This window comes from Spermophilus citellus (genome assembly GCF_964194105.1).
Source record: "Spermophilus citellus genome assembly, chromosome: 2".
In the NCBI taxonomy this organism is placed as follows: domain Eukaryota; kingdom Metazoa; phylum Chordata; class Mammalia; order Rodentia; family Sciuridae; genus Spermophilus; species Spermophilus citellus.
The window spans coordinates 7,774,056-7,788,226 of record NC_138183.1 but is presented as its reverse complement, the minus strand read 5'-3'; the positions used below and the strand labels follow the sequence as shown (position 1 = coordinate 7,788,226).

At 56.2% G+C, this 14,171-nt stretch overlaps 1 protein-coding gene across 1 annotated transcript in view; it reads right to left on the bottom strand.

Annotated features, from left to right (window-relative positions):
• The window catches only part of EEIG1 (estrogen-induced osteoclastogenesis regulator 1), a 32,932-nt gene extending 19,150 nt beyond the window's left edge, over nt 1-13,782 (bottom strand). The window contains exon 1 of the mRNA XM_081280874.1: nt 12,761-13,782. Within this exon, the coding sequence (XP_081137000.1) occupies nt 12,761-12,906 (146 nt within the window). The 5' untranslated portion in view covers nt 12,907-13,782. The remainder of the gene's footprint in view (nt 1-12,760) is intronic.
• Between the last annotated feature and the right edge of the window lie 389 nt (nt 13,783-14,171).

Sequence of the window (14,171 nt, the reverse complement as noted above, 5' to 3'; positions counted from 1 at the left end):
TGACAGATGGGCAGGGAGTGGAAGCTGGCAGCAGCAAGTGACCAAACAAGCGGAATGGACAGCACACTGAGGCTTTGCAAACCCCAAGACAGACGAGGGGTGAGAGATGAGTCAGCCACTCAGGCTTGCAGGGGGTGGGATGAACAGGGTTAAAAGTAAGGATTCTGGAGTCAGACCACCTGGGCTTGAATCCTGATGCTCTCCAGCCAAATAACCTTGAGAATGGTCTTCAAATAGCCAGCACAGGCAGGTGCCAGCAACCCTGCTTTACAAACACAGGCAAGCAGCCTCCATGCTCTGTCTTCTGCCCCAAGAGTCCTTTTTATTTTTTATTTTGAGACAGGATCTTGCTAAGTTGCTTAAGACCTCACTAAATTTTTGAAGCTGGCCTCGAATTCGTGATCCTCTTCCCAGGTTACTGGGGATTACAGGTGTGTGCCCCCACACCTGGCCGACTAGCGCTGTTGTCCAGGCTCCAATCTGTGAATGTGATTCTCAACTGATGCCAGGGGTTGCTCCTCTTTCAAGAGCAACCCACAAGGGACAGCAAGTGAAGGGTCCCAAAGTAAAATGCTAGGTTGGGGTGTGGCTCAGTGGTAAAGCATCTGCCTGACAGGCACAAGGCCCTAGGTTCAATCTTCAGCACAGAAAAAAGAAAAAAAAAAAAGTAAACAGCTGGCTTTGACCTGAGCAAAGGTACCCACCACCACCAGTGTGGCCCAGCCTGGCTCCTGATTCCTGGGCATTTTCCTGTGTGCTGGGTGCTTCTCAAGCATTGACTTCCTGCTTCTACTTCACAGATGAGGACATCAACAGGGAGTGCAGGCACTTGCCACAGATCACACTGAGGTGACAGGTGGTCTGCACTCCCAGTCCCCTTGCTGCAGGATCCCTGAGAAATCTGCCGAGAATGGAGCCATTCTCAGGAAACTGTCTTACAGCAGCATGAGTTATCTGTCACACTGGCCTCTGCAAACAGGCTCATGCCAAGTGAGAGATGTTCACTGGGTCAGAATGCAGGGTTGGTGGGATATGACCTGGACCAAACCCAGCAAGACCCACTGGTGCTGGGGAACAAGTGAGGTCGTTCCAGGTTGCAGGGAGATGTGAGGAAATGCTCCCCATAGGCTGGTTTAGCAAAGTGCCCAAGATCAGCTTCCCATTGCTGGGCACTTGCTACAAGTCAGGCACTAAACCAAGAGCGTGCCATGCTTGACCTCCCCAAATCCACAGCCCATCGCTCTCATGTCACAGGCTAGAAATCTGAGGTCACAGGTGGTGAAGTCACCTATGTAAGGTCTCCTGGATGGTAGAGTCTGTGATCTGAACCCATCTGTCTGATCCTAGACCCCCATGGACCTCCAGGACTGAACGAGGCCAGAGGCCCCAGGAATTCAAGTGAAGACACAACAACCATCACACTGGTCTGGGTAGCGACCTCCCCTCCAGGACCCTCGACTGCAGCACAGAGAGCTACAGTGCTGAACCTGGTAGTCGACTGCCCTTCCTCAGCCTGTCAGATGCTCAGCAGGCCCACCACAGAGGCATGGGAAGACAGAGACACTGGGGTCCAAGATCAGGCTTTGCCACCCAGTGGACACTTGACCTCTCTGGGCCTCTTTCATCACCCTGTCCCTGTCTTGTGGAGTTGTTACCAAGCACAGAGTGTGACCTGTTATGGTTTAGATGTGAGGTATGCCCCAAAAGTTCATGTGTGGGACAATGCAAGAAAATTTAGAGGTGAAAAGATAGGGTTAGGAGAGCCAGAACCTAATCCATGCATTAATCCCCGATAGAGTTCAACAGAGTTCGACTGGATGGTAACTGTAGGCAGGGAGGCTGGGGCTGGGGGAGGTGAGTCCCTAGGGGCATTCCTTTGGGGTTTATATTTTGTCCTGGTGAAGACAAAATATAAACTCTGCTTCCTGGTGCCATGTTCCTAGTTGCTTTCCTCTGCCAAACCCTTCTGCGTTGATGCTCTGCCTTACCTTGGGCCCAAAAGAATGGATTCAGCCGTCTATGAACTGGGACCTCTGAAACAGAAGTGCTAAATAAACTTTTTCTCCTTTGGGGCAGGGCCTAGCCCTTCAGCAGTAACCACAGAAAGGGATGTGGAGCTCCAGGCAGCACGCAGAGCCCCTGAGCCAGTCCCCTTCCCTGCCCCAGGACCAGTGATCTGGTCGTCTCCCCAGGCCTCCAACCAAGCTGGCTGGGCAGGTGGTCCAGGCACATGCAGGCGCTCCTGGCTGACTCACCCTTGGGTGGTGTTTGATTCACCAGAGGAGACAGGGGGAGAGAGAGAAGGGAGGATTCCCATTCCCGGGCCTGGTTCCCTGAAGGACTGGACTCGGGTCCTGAGGGTACCTCTGTCCTCTGCACCCCATCCTGCAACCTGGCCCATTCTGAGGGCACCCCCTCTACATGTGAGCTTCCTCTTCTGGGCCTGAGTCAGAAAATGGTGAGAGCAGAGCCAGTCCCCCAGAGCAAAGGTCCCAGAGGCAGGGCCCCTGCTGTGTTCAACTACCTCCCCTGTCCCAACACCAGTTCCCTGCACACAGTAGGTACCCAGGAATATCTGCTGGCCACATAAGAGCCTCCCCAGGTTGCTCCACAGGGCTGTCCAACACCTTCCTGCGCCACTCCCAGGCAGCAGCTTTCCAGCTGGGCTCTCCCCACCTCTCTGCAGAGTCAAGAATCATCTCCATCGTTGGTTCTGCCACCAGGTGTTCCCACTGATCCACAACCTCCCTGTGGCTCCTGAGATTTCTCGGGTGACCATGAAACAAGTAGGGACTGCTTTTCTTCACAGTCTGACACCAACTCAGACCTGTTTTTCCAGTCTTTCTTAGCAGCTCCCAGGGATTCTAACCACAGGACAAAAGGCTCAGGGTCAGGCAGGACCACAAGGGCCTTACTCACCATTTTCCACCTTCTCCGTGGACACCTGATTCTCTGAAAATGGCCAGTCCCTGCCTCTGTTATTCACTCCACATCCATTTAGAGAGCACTTACTACAAACCGAGTTGGACACTGGGGACTCCTTTGAATAGGCCAGGTCTTAGGCTTGCCTGCAGCCATGCTGGACATCTGGGTCCAGCTGTAACATGTGACCCTCTTTAGCCAATTCAACCCCCTTAGGAACTGCTGCAGTCCAATGCCACTTTTCTCTGGCTCTCAGAGCGAGCACATCAAAGGACAACCCCAAAGCAGAGTGGTGATGTCCCCCTCCCCTGTTCTGCTCAGAGGTCTCTGAGATGGATGTGTCTAATGGTCTCCTCTGTGCATGGGCCCCAGAAAGGGACCATGCATTTTGGCCAGGCAGTGGCCCAGCTCTAATCACAATTGTGAAGACAGAAGAGAAACTCAAGGAGAAAGGGAGAAACGTAGGCCTTTCTTTTCTGCTCCCAGCCCTGGGCCCCCTCTGTCCATTGCCCTGGATTGATACCAACCACCACCAAACCTTTATCAAACACAGGGTCTATAATGGGCACATAACAGGCATCACCCATTTCATCCAGGCACCACAGAGGAGCTTACTATCCATTTCACAGATGAGGAAAGTACGGCTGAGAGACCCAGCAGCCTGGCAACCTTAGGAGCCTACCAAGCTTCAGAACTGCCCCGTAAGCCCTGCTGGGGTTTGCAAGAGACAGAAGAAAAACTCCCAGCCAGAGAGGACTGCCGGCAGCTGCGGGACGAGGTACTGTCTTATAAACCAGAGTGATGCTCACGGGTCAGGACGGTGCAGGCTGGCCTGCTCAACATCCCGAGGACCTCCTCCAGGCTTCCTGATGCCCAAAAGGGTGCCTCATTTTTGTCTAGAGGTGCGGGGCATCTGGAGACTTGTTTCTGGCACAGAAAAGTGCAGCTCAGGGTACATATTCATGGAACTAGCCTCCAGAAGCAGAATAGGGTAGGCCCAGAAGCCCCTTCCAGACGTAACCCTCACCCAACCTGCACTGGACACTTCCAAACGTTATACAAATGTCATCACACCACCTGTCTCAGCCTTCTTCTTATTATTATTATTGTAGTTGTAGATACATACAATATCTTTATTTTATTTATTTATCTTTATGTGGTGCTGAGGATCGCCCCCAGGGCTTCACCCGCGCTCTGCCCCAGCCCCAGCCCCAGCCCCACCCCGCCTTCTTGTTCTACAGTGTCTGTGCGCTGGTCCTCAGGGGCAGCAGTGGCAGAGGGTGCCTTGAGTTCTGCTTTCAGTCACTCCATGATGACTGGGTGGGGATCGTCTCAGCTGACACTCACCTGCCCTTCTGCGACCTACAGCCCCAGCAGGCCACCTTATACTGTCCTTGGTGGTTCTAAAATACAAACTTTACTCTGATTCCACCTGTTCCGAGCTCCCACCCCTCAGATGGAACCCCTCTCCAGGCCCTTGCCTATTCCAAGCCCACTCCCAGGCCACCGGCTCTTCATCTGGGGCTGTCCTCTAACCCCACCCATCCCCTGGACCCAGGTCAACATCTTTCCTTGGGACTGTCACTGGAACTCTAACTAGATTCATGTGCCTCCCCTACAGAAGGGATCCTGGAGGGGGCTGCAACTGCAGGGCCCAGCCAGGGCCCCAGCCACAGAAGATGCCCAGGAAATGATCACAGAGCAACTAGGGGGAGACTACGCAGAGCACAAACCACAGGTGTGCTGCCCCCACATGTCTGCAGAGAGTCTGGTTCTCAGAGAGGAAGTGGTGAGACGCAAGGGTGCTTTGCAGGTGGAGAGGACCCAGCTGGGCACCCCCAGCCCAGGCTCTGCAGCCCCTCTCGGCAGGTTTGGTCTGTTTTTACCTTACAGAGGCCTGGCCATGTGCTAAGCACAAACACCCTGATCTCAGGGAGCCCTCCTGCCCCCAGGCGAGCACCCCCATGTGGAGGAAGAAGCTGAGGCTTCAGGGCAAAGCCCCTGGCCGTGGTCTGAGAGTGACCCAGCATTGCCAAGGTACAACTGTGGCACCAGGCCCCTTCCCCCATCCCCAGCCTGCTGTGAACATCACTGTCACTGCAGGACAGTCCACCCACCTCCCACCAGCAAGGCCCTCAGCTGCCTAACAGTCAAAGCCTCTGAGCCCATGGTGGCACCCAGCTGCCTGGTGCGTGGGTGAAAGCTGCTCCTGACACAGACTGATACCTCCAGCACAGGCTAGGGGAAGGGAGGGGCTGGGCTCAGCGGCTGGCAGTAGCTGCCACACAGTCCATACCAGCACCCTCACTGGTTCAGAGCCAAGGGAGCAAAGTCCCTGCCTGGCTGCAGGGCACAGTGGTACAGGGTGCAGTGACTCATGCCTGTAATTCCAGCAACTTGGGAGGCTGAGGCAGAAGGATCACAAGTTTGAGTACAGCCTTGGCAACTTAGTGAGACCCTGTCTCAAAAATAAATAAAAAGAGGGCCGGGGTGTACCTCAGTAGCATGACCCTATGTTCAATCCCCAGAACGAGGGGGAAAAAATAAAACAGTCCCAGCCCAAGGCAGCACCAGCCCACAGCAGCAGGCCCCAGAACTGAGGTGCAGGGAAGGCCACTACTGCCCAGGAAGGACCCACAGCCTGGGGAGGAAGCCAGACACATGGATGAGGACCAGTGCCCTGAGATGAGGGCCTACAGGGGTGACAAGACCAAAAAGGCAAGGGAAGGCTTCCCAGAGGAGGTAGCTCTTGGGCTACGCAGGAGTCGGAAGGGAGAACAGAGGACGAGGCAGATGCAGGACAAAGACAGAGAAACCAGAAGGGCAAGGGGTGAGTTAGGGCCAGGAGGCCCGGGGCTCTCTCACCTATGCCCCTGTCCACCAGCAGGCTGACAGCCAGGGCCCTCCACCACTTGTCTCCTGCCTCCCAGAGCAGTCCCTGAGCTAGCCGTGCAGAGGCACTGCACATGGGGCAGATCCAAGCTAACGAGGCAAGAAAGCATGCAGTCCCTAGCCTGAGCTCAGACACCAGGCTCATTCCTTGCCTACTCACACCCCTGCAGGGGGCAGAGATTTGGCCCTGAGCAGGAAGTGCCCTTTCCTGGCAGCACCCCATCATCCTGGCCCACAGCAGAATACCAGCTACCACAGGGGCAAGTGGGGCACATCATTTGGCACAGCTGGGACTCAGCCCAGAGACAGGAGGGCAGACCTTAGCATACATTGTGTCCACCATGGGCAGCGGCCAAACTGGACGCCTGACAGGTGTTATCTCACCACATCCTCCCCGGAACTCTGCAAGGCAGACTCTGTGCTTCAAGAGAGGGTCACAGAGGAGGCTGGGATCTAAAGTCCCTTGCCCAAGGTCACAGGCAGTGAATGGCAGGTCAAGGGGAGAGGAGGGCAAGACAAAAACCCAATAGGCAGAGAGAATCTCTTATCAGAGCTCCTTCCTCCAACCACTGAACCAAGCTGGCTGGGCTGGGGATGAGGACTGTCCACTGCCAGTCAGCAGCTGGGCAGAGTGGGAATGTGGGCAGTTTGGGGCCTACATTTGAGAGTTCTTCCCAGCCCTGGGTGTCTGCAACCTTAACCCTACGAAGTCACCAGGGCCAGGAACAAGCTGGGCAGCGTCAGCCAACCAAACAGCAACCTACCTCTGGAGCATGAGGACAGGTCTGGTGTCCCCCCAATCCCAAGCACTTGCCAGGAGAGGTGGATAATGAGCAGCCAACCCCCTCCCCACCCACACTAGCTCTAGGTCTTGTCTTTTCTTTTTAATTAATTATTTGTTCTAATTGTCTAGGTCTTTTCTAAGCAAATCTGGCGGCTCTCCCCTGCTCCAACCTTCCCATGGCTGCATGGTGAGAGGAGGACAGATGTAAACTGTCGCCACAGTACTACTGCCAGGTCTCCACTCCACCAGAGTCCACAGGCTCCTAAGGTCTGTACACAGACTTGCCAGCAGCTATCCCAGTACCCATATGCAGGGCTCCTTGAAAGCAAGTTAGGACTCCCAGGTACTAAGAGGGTTCAAAGTCACTCCGGGCCTCCGGCCACCCCCATGCACGCAGTATGGTTGCTGCTAAGAACCCCAGGCCAGAGCATCTCCCAGAATGGAGCTTCAAGCAAGGAACAGGACTTAGAGAGCAGCTTTGGCTCCATGGAGCCTGGTGACCTGGGTCAGGGCTGCTGCCAGGCTGGCACCTGCTAACAATGTGGCCAGCTGGCATCAAAAGTCAGGTCCAAGGAGCAGACATTAAGGCCAGGCAGAGACTGGGCAGCTTCAGGTCTCACCTTGGCCACCAGCAGCCTGACGTGACCTTAAAGGGAGCTGGCAATTGACCTGGTGCCATGACTTTGCTGACCCTTCTGGCCTCTGTGGCCTACTAGCTTGGCCCTGACCACTTCCCCGCCAGAAGGACTTCTCTCCATAGGCCTCTCTGTCCCCATGCCTGCATACAGAAGGCTTCCACAGGGGCCCCAGGGACTAGGCTGGTCCAGGTAAAACAAGGGACGAAGATCACACCAGGAACCCAAGGGTGTACTGGTGGGGTCAGAGGAACCCTGGGCAGGAAGCCCATGTGAGGAGGCAGCTGCAAATTCCCTTAAGCCAAACAGCCAGGCAGCACTGCTGTCAGATCTCCCAACTTGAAAGAAACTGAAAGTCAGGATTTTTATGTGATCAACAACTCCTGGAGCACTGCATGGCTCCACAGAATCCCGGCTACGTGTGCCCCTGTGCATACTCTGAATGACCATCTTCTAGCACCTTCCACGCACTAGGCATGGTGCCGGGCCACTAGGGTGAAGAACCCCCTCCCCACTCTGCCTGCTACCCCCACCCAAGGCTGGACCAGCACTCCACCTCTCTCTCCAAGCCCCCTTCCATCATCCACCTGGCAGCTAAGAGCTACCATCCTAGTGGGCAAAGCAGGCCACACTGCTCACCTGCCCCTCAGAGGACTCCCAAAGCCAGCAGCCTGGATCCTTTCCATCACTTACTCTAACCCTTTCCTTCCCTCCCTGTACCCCAACCCACGAAAGTGCCCTGCCTGATCCTCTCAAGAGGCAGTGCCTTGGGCCAGGGCCCTCCAGTCCACAGTCTTCCCACTTCTTCCAGGCCATGCCACGCAGCCTTGGGGGCTCCCATGCAGCACTCCCTCCTTGAGGAAATCCTCCCTATGGCACTGATGAGCCCTGTCATGAGACAGTGAGCTATGTGAGGGCCAGGACCATGCCAACCTGGATGGGCGCTCACTCGACACCTGATAATAAGTGGACAGATGCCTGGACAGAAACGCCTCCCCAGCTGGTCTGCCAGGGGTTAATGGGATCCAAGAGGAGACTCCCCACATCTGTTAGGCTACAGAGTTCCCATGATGCCCGCCAGGCACACTGGCCCCACCCACTGGGAGTTCACAGGAACAGGGCGGTCTGGTCCTGCTCATCTCTGGAAGCCCAGGACCAATGGTGAATACTGGGTCAAAGTGGAATGGAGGCTGCAGCTGTAGCTCAGTGGTAGAGCACTTGCCTAGCACACGTGAGACACTGGGTTCGATCCTCAGCACCACATTAAAAATAAATAAATAAAATAAAGGTCTTAAAAAATAAAGGTATTGTGTTCATCTACACCTAAAAAACATAAATAAAAATATACATATTTTTTAAAAAGTGGAATCAGCTCCAGCTGGGGCTGTAGCTCAGTGGCACAGTGCTTGCCTAGCATGTGTGAGACTGGGTTCGATCTTCAGCACCACATAAAAAAATAAATAAATAAAATAAGGGCATGTTGTCCATCTACAACTATAAAACTTTAAAAAAAAAAATGTAGAATGGAACCTGTCTGCTGGCCCCTCCTCCCTTCCCAGAGTCTGAGCCTCCACAGCCCAGGGCTTTGTCCCTGCTCTCCTCAGCCCCTCGGGACAGATCTGAGAATCCTTCTCCATCCTGCCTTCCCAGAGCTCCACACCAAGATATCCCTAAGAGCAGACTGGAACAGTGGTAGCCTCAAGTGGCATTCTGCAGCTTTTTTCAAGGAGAGTGGGCAAGGCCAGTGGGCTCTGGCCAAGTGTATGGCATATGTGAGGAAAGACCAAGCCTGCCTGGCCTCCCCAGGGCTGGGCCTAAACACAGGACCTCCGTCTGCAGAGCTGACCTGTCCAAGGCCTTTCTCCAGGGCCTCCCATCCCAGTGGGCACAAAGCCATGCCCACAATAGGCAGGCAGGGCTTGTGTTTTGAGGGGTACTGAGGCACAGGGGACAGAAGTCAGGGCCAGGCCAGTCTCCTCACATTTGCTCTTCCTATTAAGTGACCCTGACAAGTCACTGCTCTGCCCTAGACCTCAGTTTCCCCACCCACTGGCTAAACAATGCACTCCCTTCCTCTGGCACTGCCAGCCATGTGCATGGGGCAAGCTAAAGGACCCATGCCAGCTGGGAGCAGAACCCTCTCAGAATGTTTGAGATTCTTCCACCTCGGGACAGGTTGGCCACTTTCTGACTCAGACTTGGCTGGGACCTCTGCATCCCTCTGGGGCCCCGCTCGCTGCACCCCAGAAAAGCCTCCCAGACATACTTGGATCCCTCCATCTGGGAGGTGTTCAGGCTGGAACCCATTATGCCCCAGTTCTAGCCTCTTCCTGCTCCCAAATCCAGTGACCCCAGTCCCACCCCTGCCTCAGGGTCCTGAGAACTCTTCATTTTGTGCCTCCCATGATCTAGTTCAGTTCCTCTACACTACCCAGATCTGGACTTTCCTGTACCACCTTATCTATTGAAAAAAGCCTTCTTTAAAGGTCTGGAATGTCACATGGGTCTCTAGCTGCTCCTCACCTACTGCCACCATAGCAGGACAGGGTTTTGGAGCCAGACCTGCTGAAATTCAAGTCCTATCTCAGCTGGTCTCCAGCTGAGTGACAGAGGCCTAGTCCTTTCAACTCTCCTGACCCGGGCACCCTCATCCATAGTAAGGACAGTGCCCTCAGCTGACAAGGTAGTTATGGGGATTCAACTAACTGTGCGTTTGAGGAGCTCCTTGACATGCAGCATACGCACAGGCAAAAGGACTTTAACCATGATAAAAGAATTTCCCAACTGCCATTTCCCACCTGGTGACTTCTATCTGATCTCAGTGCCTCTCCAGATGGCAAAGGATTAATGGGGATACCACTTGCAAAATACTCAGCACAGGGCCTGGCACACTGCACAGGGCTCCCAATGTGGTGGCTGTGAGGATTACTGTTCACAGGAGGTGTCGGAATGATAAGGCTGGGGAATGGCCCAGCCCCAGCGTACCACCTGCTCTACCTGTTCAAATTGGGTCAGGCAGCGCAGAGTTCCCAGCTGTTGCCATGGCACCCAACACAGAGGGAAACATTCTGGCTAGGAGGGCGGGTGCTGCAGGGTGGGGCCTCAGGCAGTTCACTGTGACAGAGCCCATGCTGCCAACACTGGCTCTGAGCCATCTCAAAGGTCCCTGGGGTTGGGGGGAATGCACTACTGGATCTGGGCCCAGGATCTAACCAGGTCCAATCACCCCAGTCCTTACCCCAACTTGTAAACAATGGGGCCCTGGTGGTTTGGAGGAGTGGCCTGTGAGGCAGGGCTTCTGGGCTAGAGACCAGGTTGGATGGGGTGTGGGTGGAAGGAGGAGGAACCCAGAAGCCCCCATCTCTTGGGCAAAAGCCCAGCCAAAGCCAAAGTGGTTCTAAACTGGGTTCTGGTTCCAATATCATTGCTCTCTCCAGTCACACCTGCCCAGCAGCAAACAGGAACCCAGCACCTTGTGGGCCTCAATGTCAGCTCCTCCCCACTCAGATTTCATCCAGGATGAGGGCTGGGAAAAGCTGTTTGGTCTCTACTGGGTTCAGGGAATCTGAGGCCCCTTGCCAGAAGAGAAGGGAAAACAGAGGTGAAATCCAGACCATGTGGGCTAAGACCTGGAACTTTCCATACTTCCTGGATGAGGAGGCAGGCTTAGCACACAACAGAAAGGCTGACGGGTAGAGTGAGACTGGCTACAGGGCCTGGGAGGCCAGGCAAGACCTCAGGCTGGGGCTCATTATGAGTTCCTCCCTGGGATTCAAGATACTGTCCCCATCCTGGCTCACAGTAGGCACTCTGCTGATTCCATGGGGATGTCCCCCTAAGACCTGGGCTGTTGTACCCCTCTGCTGCATCAATCTTCCAGACCAGACACAGTACATACATAATCTATCCCCCTTATAACCCATTTTACAAAAAAGGAAACTGAGGCTCTGAGGCACAACAGGGTAATGGTTAAAAGCAATCCTGAGTTTGAATCTACGTTCCATTTTATTAACTCAGGCAAATCATTCACTCTGTGCCTCAGTTTTCTCCTCAGTAAAATGGGGATGATAATCCTGTGGGGCCAATGATAATCCTATGCCCTGGCCTCTACCTCTGCTCCATGACAAGGTATTGACAGGTGCTAGCAAAACAAGGAGCTCAGCAACAACAATTGCTGGCTCTTGTGATCTGAAAGGTTGGGTAACTCACCCAAGGTCACCCAGCCAATAAATAGCCAACTCCAGGCCCTAGCTCTGAGCACAGCCCTCTGAAACCAGGAGGCACTGTGTGGGGTGGCTGCGGGATCACAGGCTTCCCAGGCAACCAAGGATTGCTGCCACCCCCACCACAAGGGACAGCCCTTGTTCAAATTCCTCAGATAAGTAGATCCCAGAACAGGGAGCTAGTGCACAGAAGAGGTACCCCACTCTGTGTGGACCAGAGATTCCAAAATCTGGTTAGGCCTGCAGCTCCCCTCTTCTTCCCCACCTCCAGATTCATCCAACAGGTCTCCAAACAGGCCAAGTCCAGTTGACACTGCTTCCTGCAAGTTCCCTGGAAAGCCACTTACTTCCTCCTTCTAGGCCTCAGTTTCTCCATTTGTAACACACATCTCCATTTCTGAATAGTGAGGCAGCTGCAGCTAACAGGCTCACAAGGCCTGAAGAGCAAAGGGCAGACAGGGTGGGGGGAGCAAGTGTCCCAGGCCATGGGCCAGGCCCTGCATCCCATTCTATCTACTCTGGATGAGACCTATATCAGGCCCAATTTCCTAGATGAAAAGGGAGCCCAGAAACTGCCAGGATTCAAATCCCCATCTTTAGAACTCCAAGGATCTCTCTGGACAGGCCAGAACTGTGAGACCCCAGGTGGTCCCAGTCAGCAAGTAACAGCTTGGGAGTTCCGTGACATTCAGCAATAAGCTGGGCAGCTAGACCTGACAGGCTGGGGATCAAACCATTCTCTTGGTTCGCCCCTTCTTTCACACTGGGCAGCAGCCTCCTGACAAGAGCCTTTGCAATGCAAAGTAGCCCAGCTCAAGCCAGAGGAGGACAGTCACTCAGAGGAGGCTGGACTGGCCAAAATCCAGCCACCACCCTCCAGCCAAACTGAGGGGTGCCTGCAACCCGGCCTTCCCAGCCACAGTGGAAAGCCAGAGAACCTGTGGCTGGCTGGGTCTCTAAATCATATGACAGCCCCACTGGCCAGTTGGACTGCAAGGTAGCCTGGAACACCCCTTCCCTACCCACTCCTTCAAGGCCCAAATCCTACTGGGCTCTATATGCAAGTCTGCAGAATGGGCCTACAGGGCTGCATGCAGGGCCTGAAAAAACAGAACCCCAGGTGTCTGGCTGGTCACCTGCAGACTGGTGACTGTCACTCTACCAACTTACTTAGGCCAGGTTCTGCCAGTGCAAACCTGCCCCAAACACCTAATGCCCCAGGGGGGCTTCCACACTTGCCAAATGACTAGATCCCTGCCAGCACCACCCCCATCCCCTGCAGGCACAAACGCCCTAGCTCCTACCTTGACGACAAGCTGACAAAATCCCCGCCATCCAGCAGCCGGACCTTGCAGAAGAGGACTCCGTTCACGAACGGGACGGCCGTCAGCTCCTCCAGGGTGAAAGTGGTTTGGAATTTGAATTTCTTCTTCTTCATCAAGAAAGCCATGGGCGAGTTCCCTGAGTCTAAGGCCCCGAAGGCCAAATAAAAGGGAAGGGGTAGAAATCCCCAGGATTCCCTTCCTTACAACACCCCCTCCTCCAAAACCCCAGAGCCGGATCCCGCCCAGATGGTGGCGGAGGCGGCCGAGCGATCAGGGATCTGAGTCCGGAGCCCTAGGTCGGAGTGACCAGTCCAGTTCGCGGGCGGGCCGGCTTCACCCTCGGGCAACCGGGTTTCGGAGGGGCCCGGGGCGGCCGGGGGCTTCACCAGCATGTAAACAGCAGGGCATGGCCCAGGAGGCAGGCGCTAGTGTGGCGGGCGGCGCGCGAGCGGCGGCGCGGACCTGCAGCATCCCGAGCCGCGGGCCTCGGGCCTCCGGGAGCTGACGCCGCGGGCCGGGCGGGCCGGTGAGACTAGGGGTGGCGGGCGGCCCCGGCCCCGGCCCCGCCCCCGCCCCGCTGGCGACAGGGGAGGTGCCCTCGCTGCGCACACGCCCCCGCACCTGGTGCCAGGCGGCCCGCGCAGGTGAGGCCAGGGGTGGTGGCGGAGGGCACCCACAGCACTGCCGGGACTCTGGCAGCCTCTCCGGGAGGCGGGCAGGGACGCTGCGGTAGGGAACGTCCGCCCGCGGGCCTCCTCCGGGCGAGCACCGGGCAGCCAGGGGCGCCGCCTCCTCCTAGGTCCTGGGACCCGCCCCGCGGGTCCCGGCAAAACCGAGGCGCCCTCCGGCCCGGCCGGTGGCTTCGCCTCGCCCGCCGCCTCTGCTCGGCACCTGGCGAGCAGCAGTGCCGCCGCCTGCGCCCCCGACGAGGCCGCCTGAGCCCGACGCTGCACCCAGCCGCGCCAAGCCGCTCCGAGACTGCCGAGGCCCTGCTCGGCCGCCCGCCGAGTGGCCGCCGCGCGCTGCAGGCGGGGCGTCGGCGGCCCAGCCCGCCCGCGATTGGCGGCCCGGCGGGGCGAGCGGGGAACACCATTGGTGCACGGTGGTGTAGGGCGGGACTCGTGGGAGGCAGAGCCGCCCCTATTGGTGCGCCTTGCGGCCGGGCCCGCCTCCTCGGGCAGGGCGGAGCGGAGAGGCAGTCAGAGGGGCCCAGGCCAGGCAGTGGGAGGTCGCGGGGCGGGGAGCAGCGGCTAGCAGGGCAGAGAGGAGAGCGGGAGCAGAAGAAAAGAAGAAACAATGACGAGGAGAAACAGTCTGAAAACTGTGAATGGCACGGCCTTCCAAGGTCCTGCCAGATTTTAGTTCATTGAGCACTAAAGTAGGCTCTGAA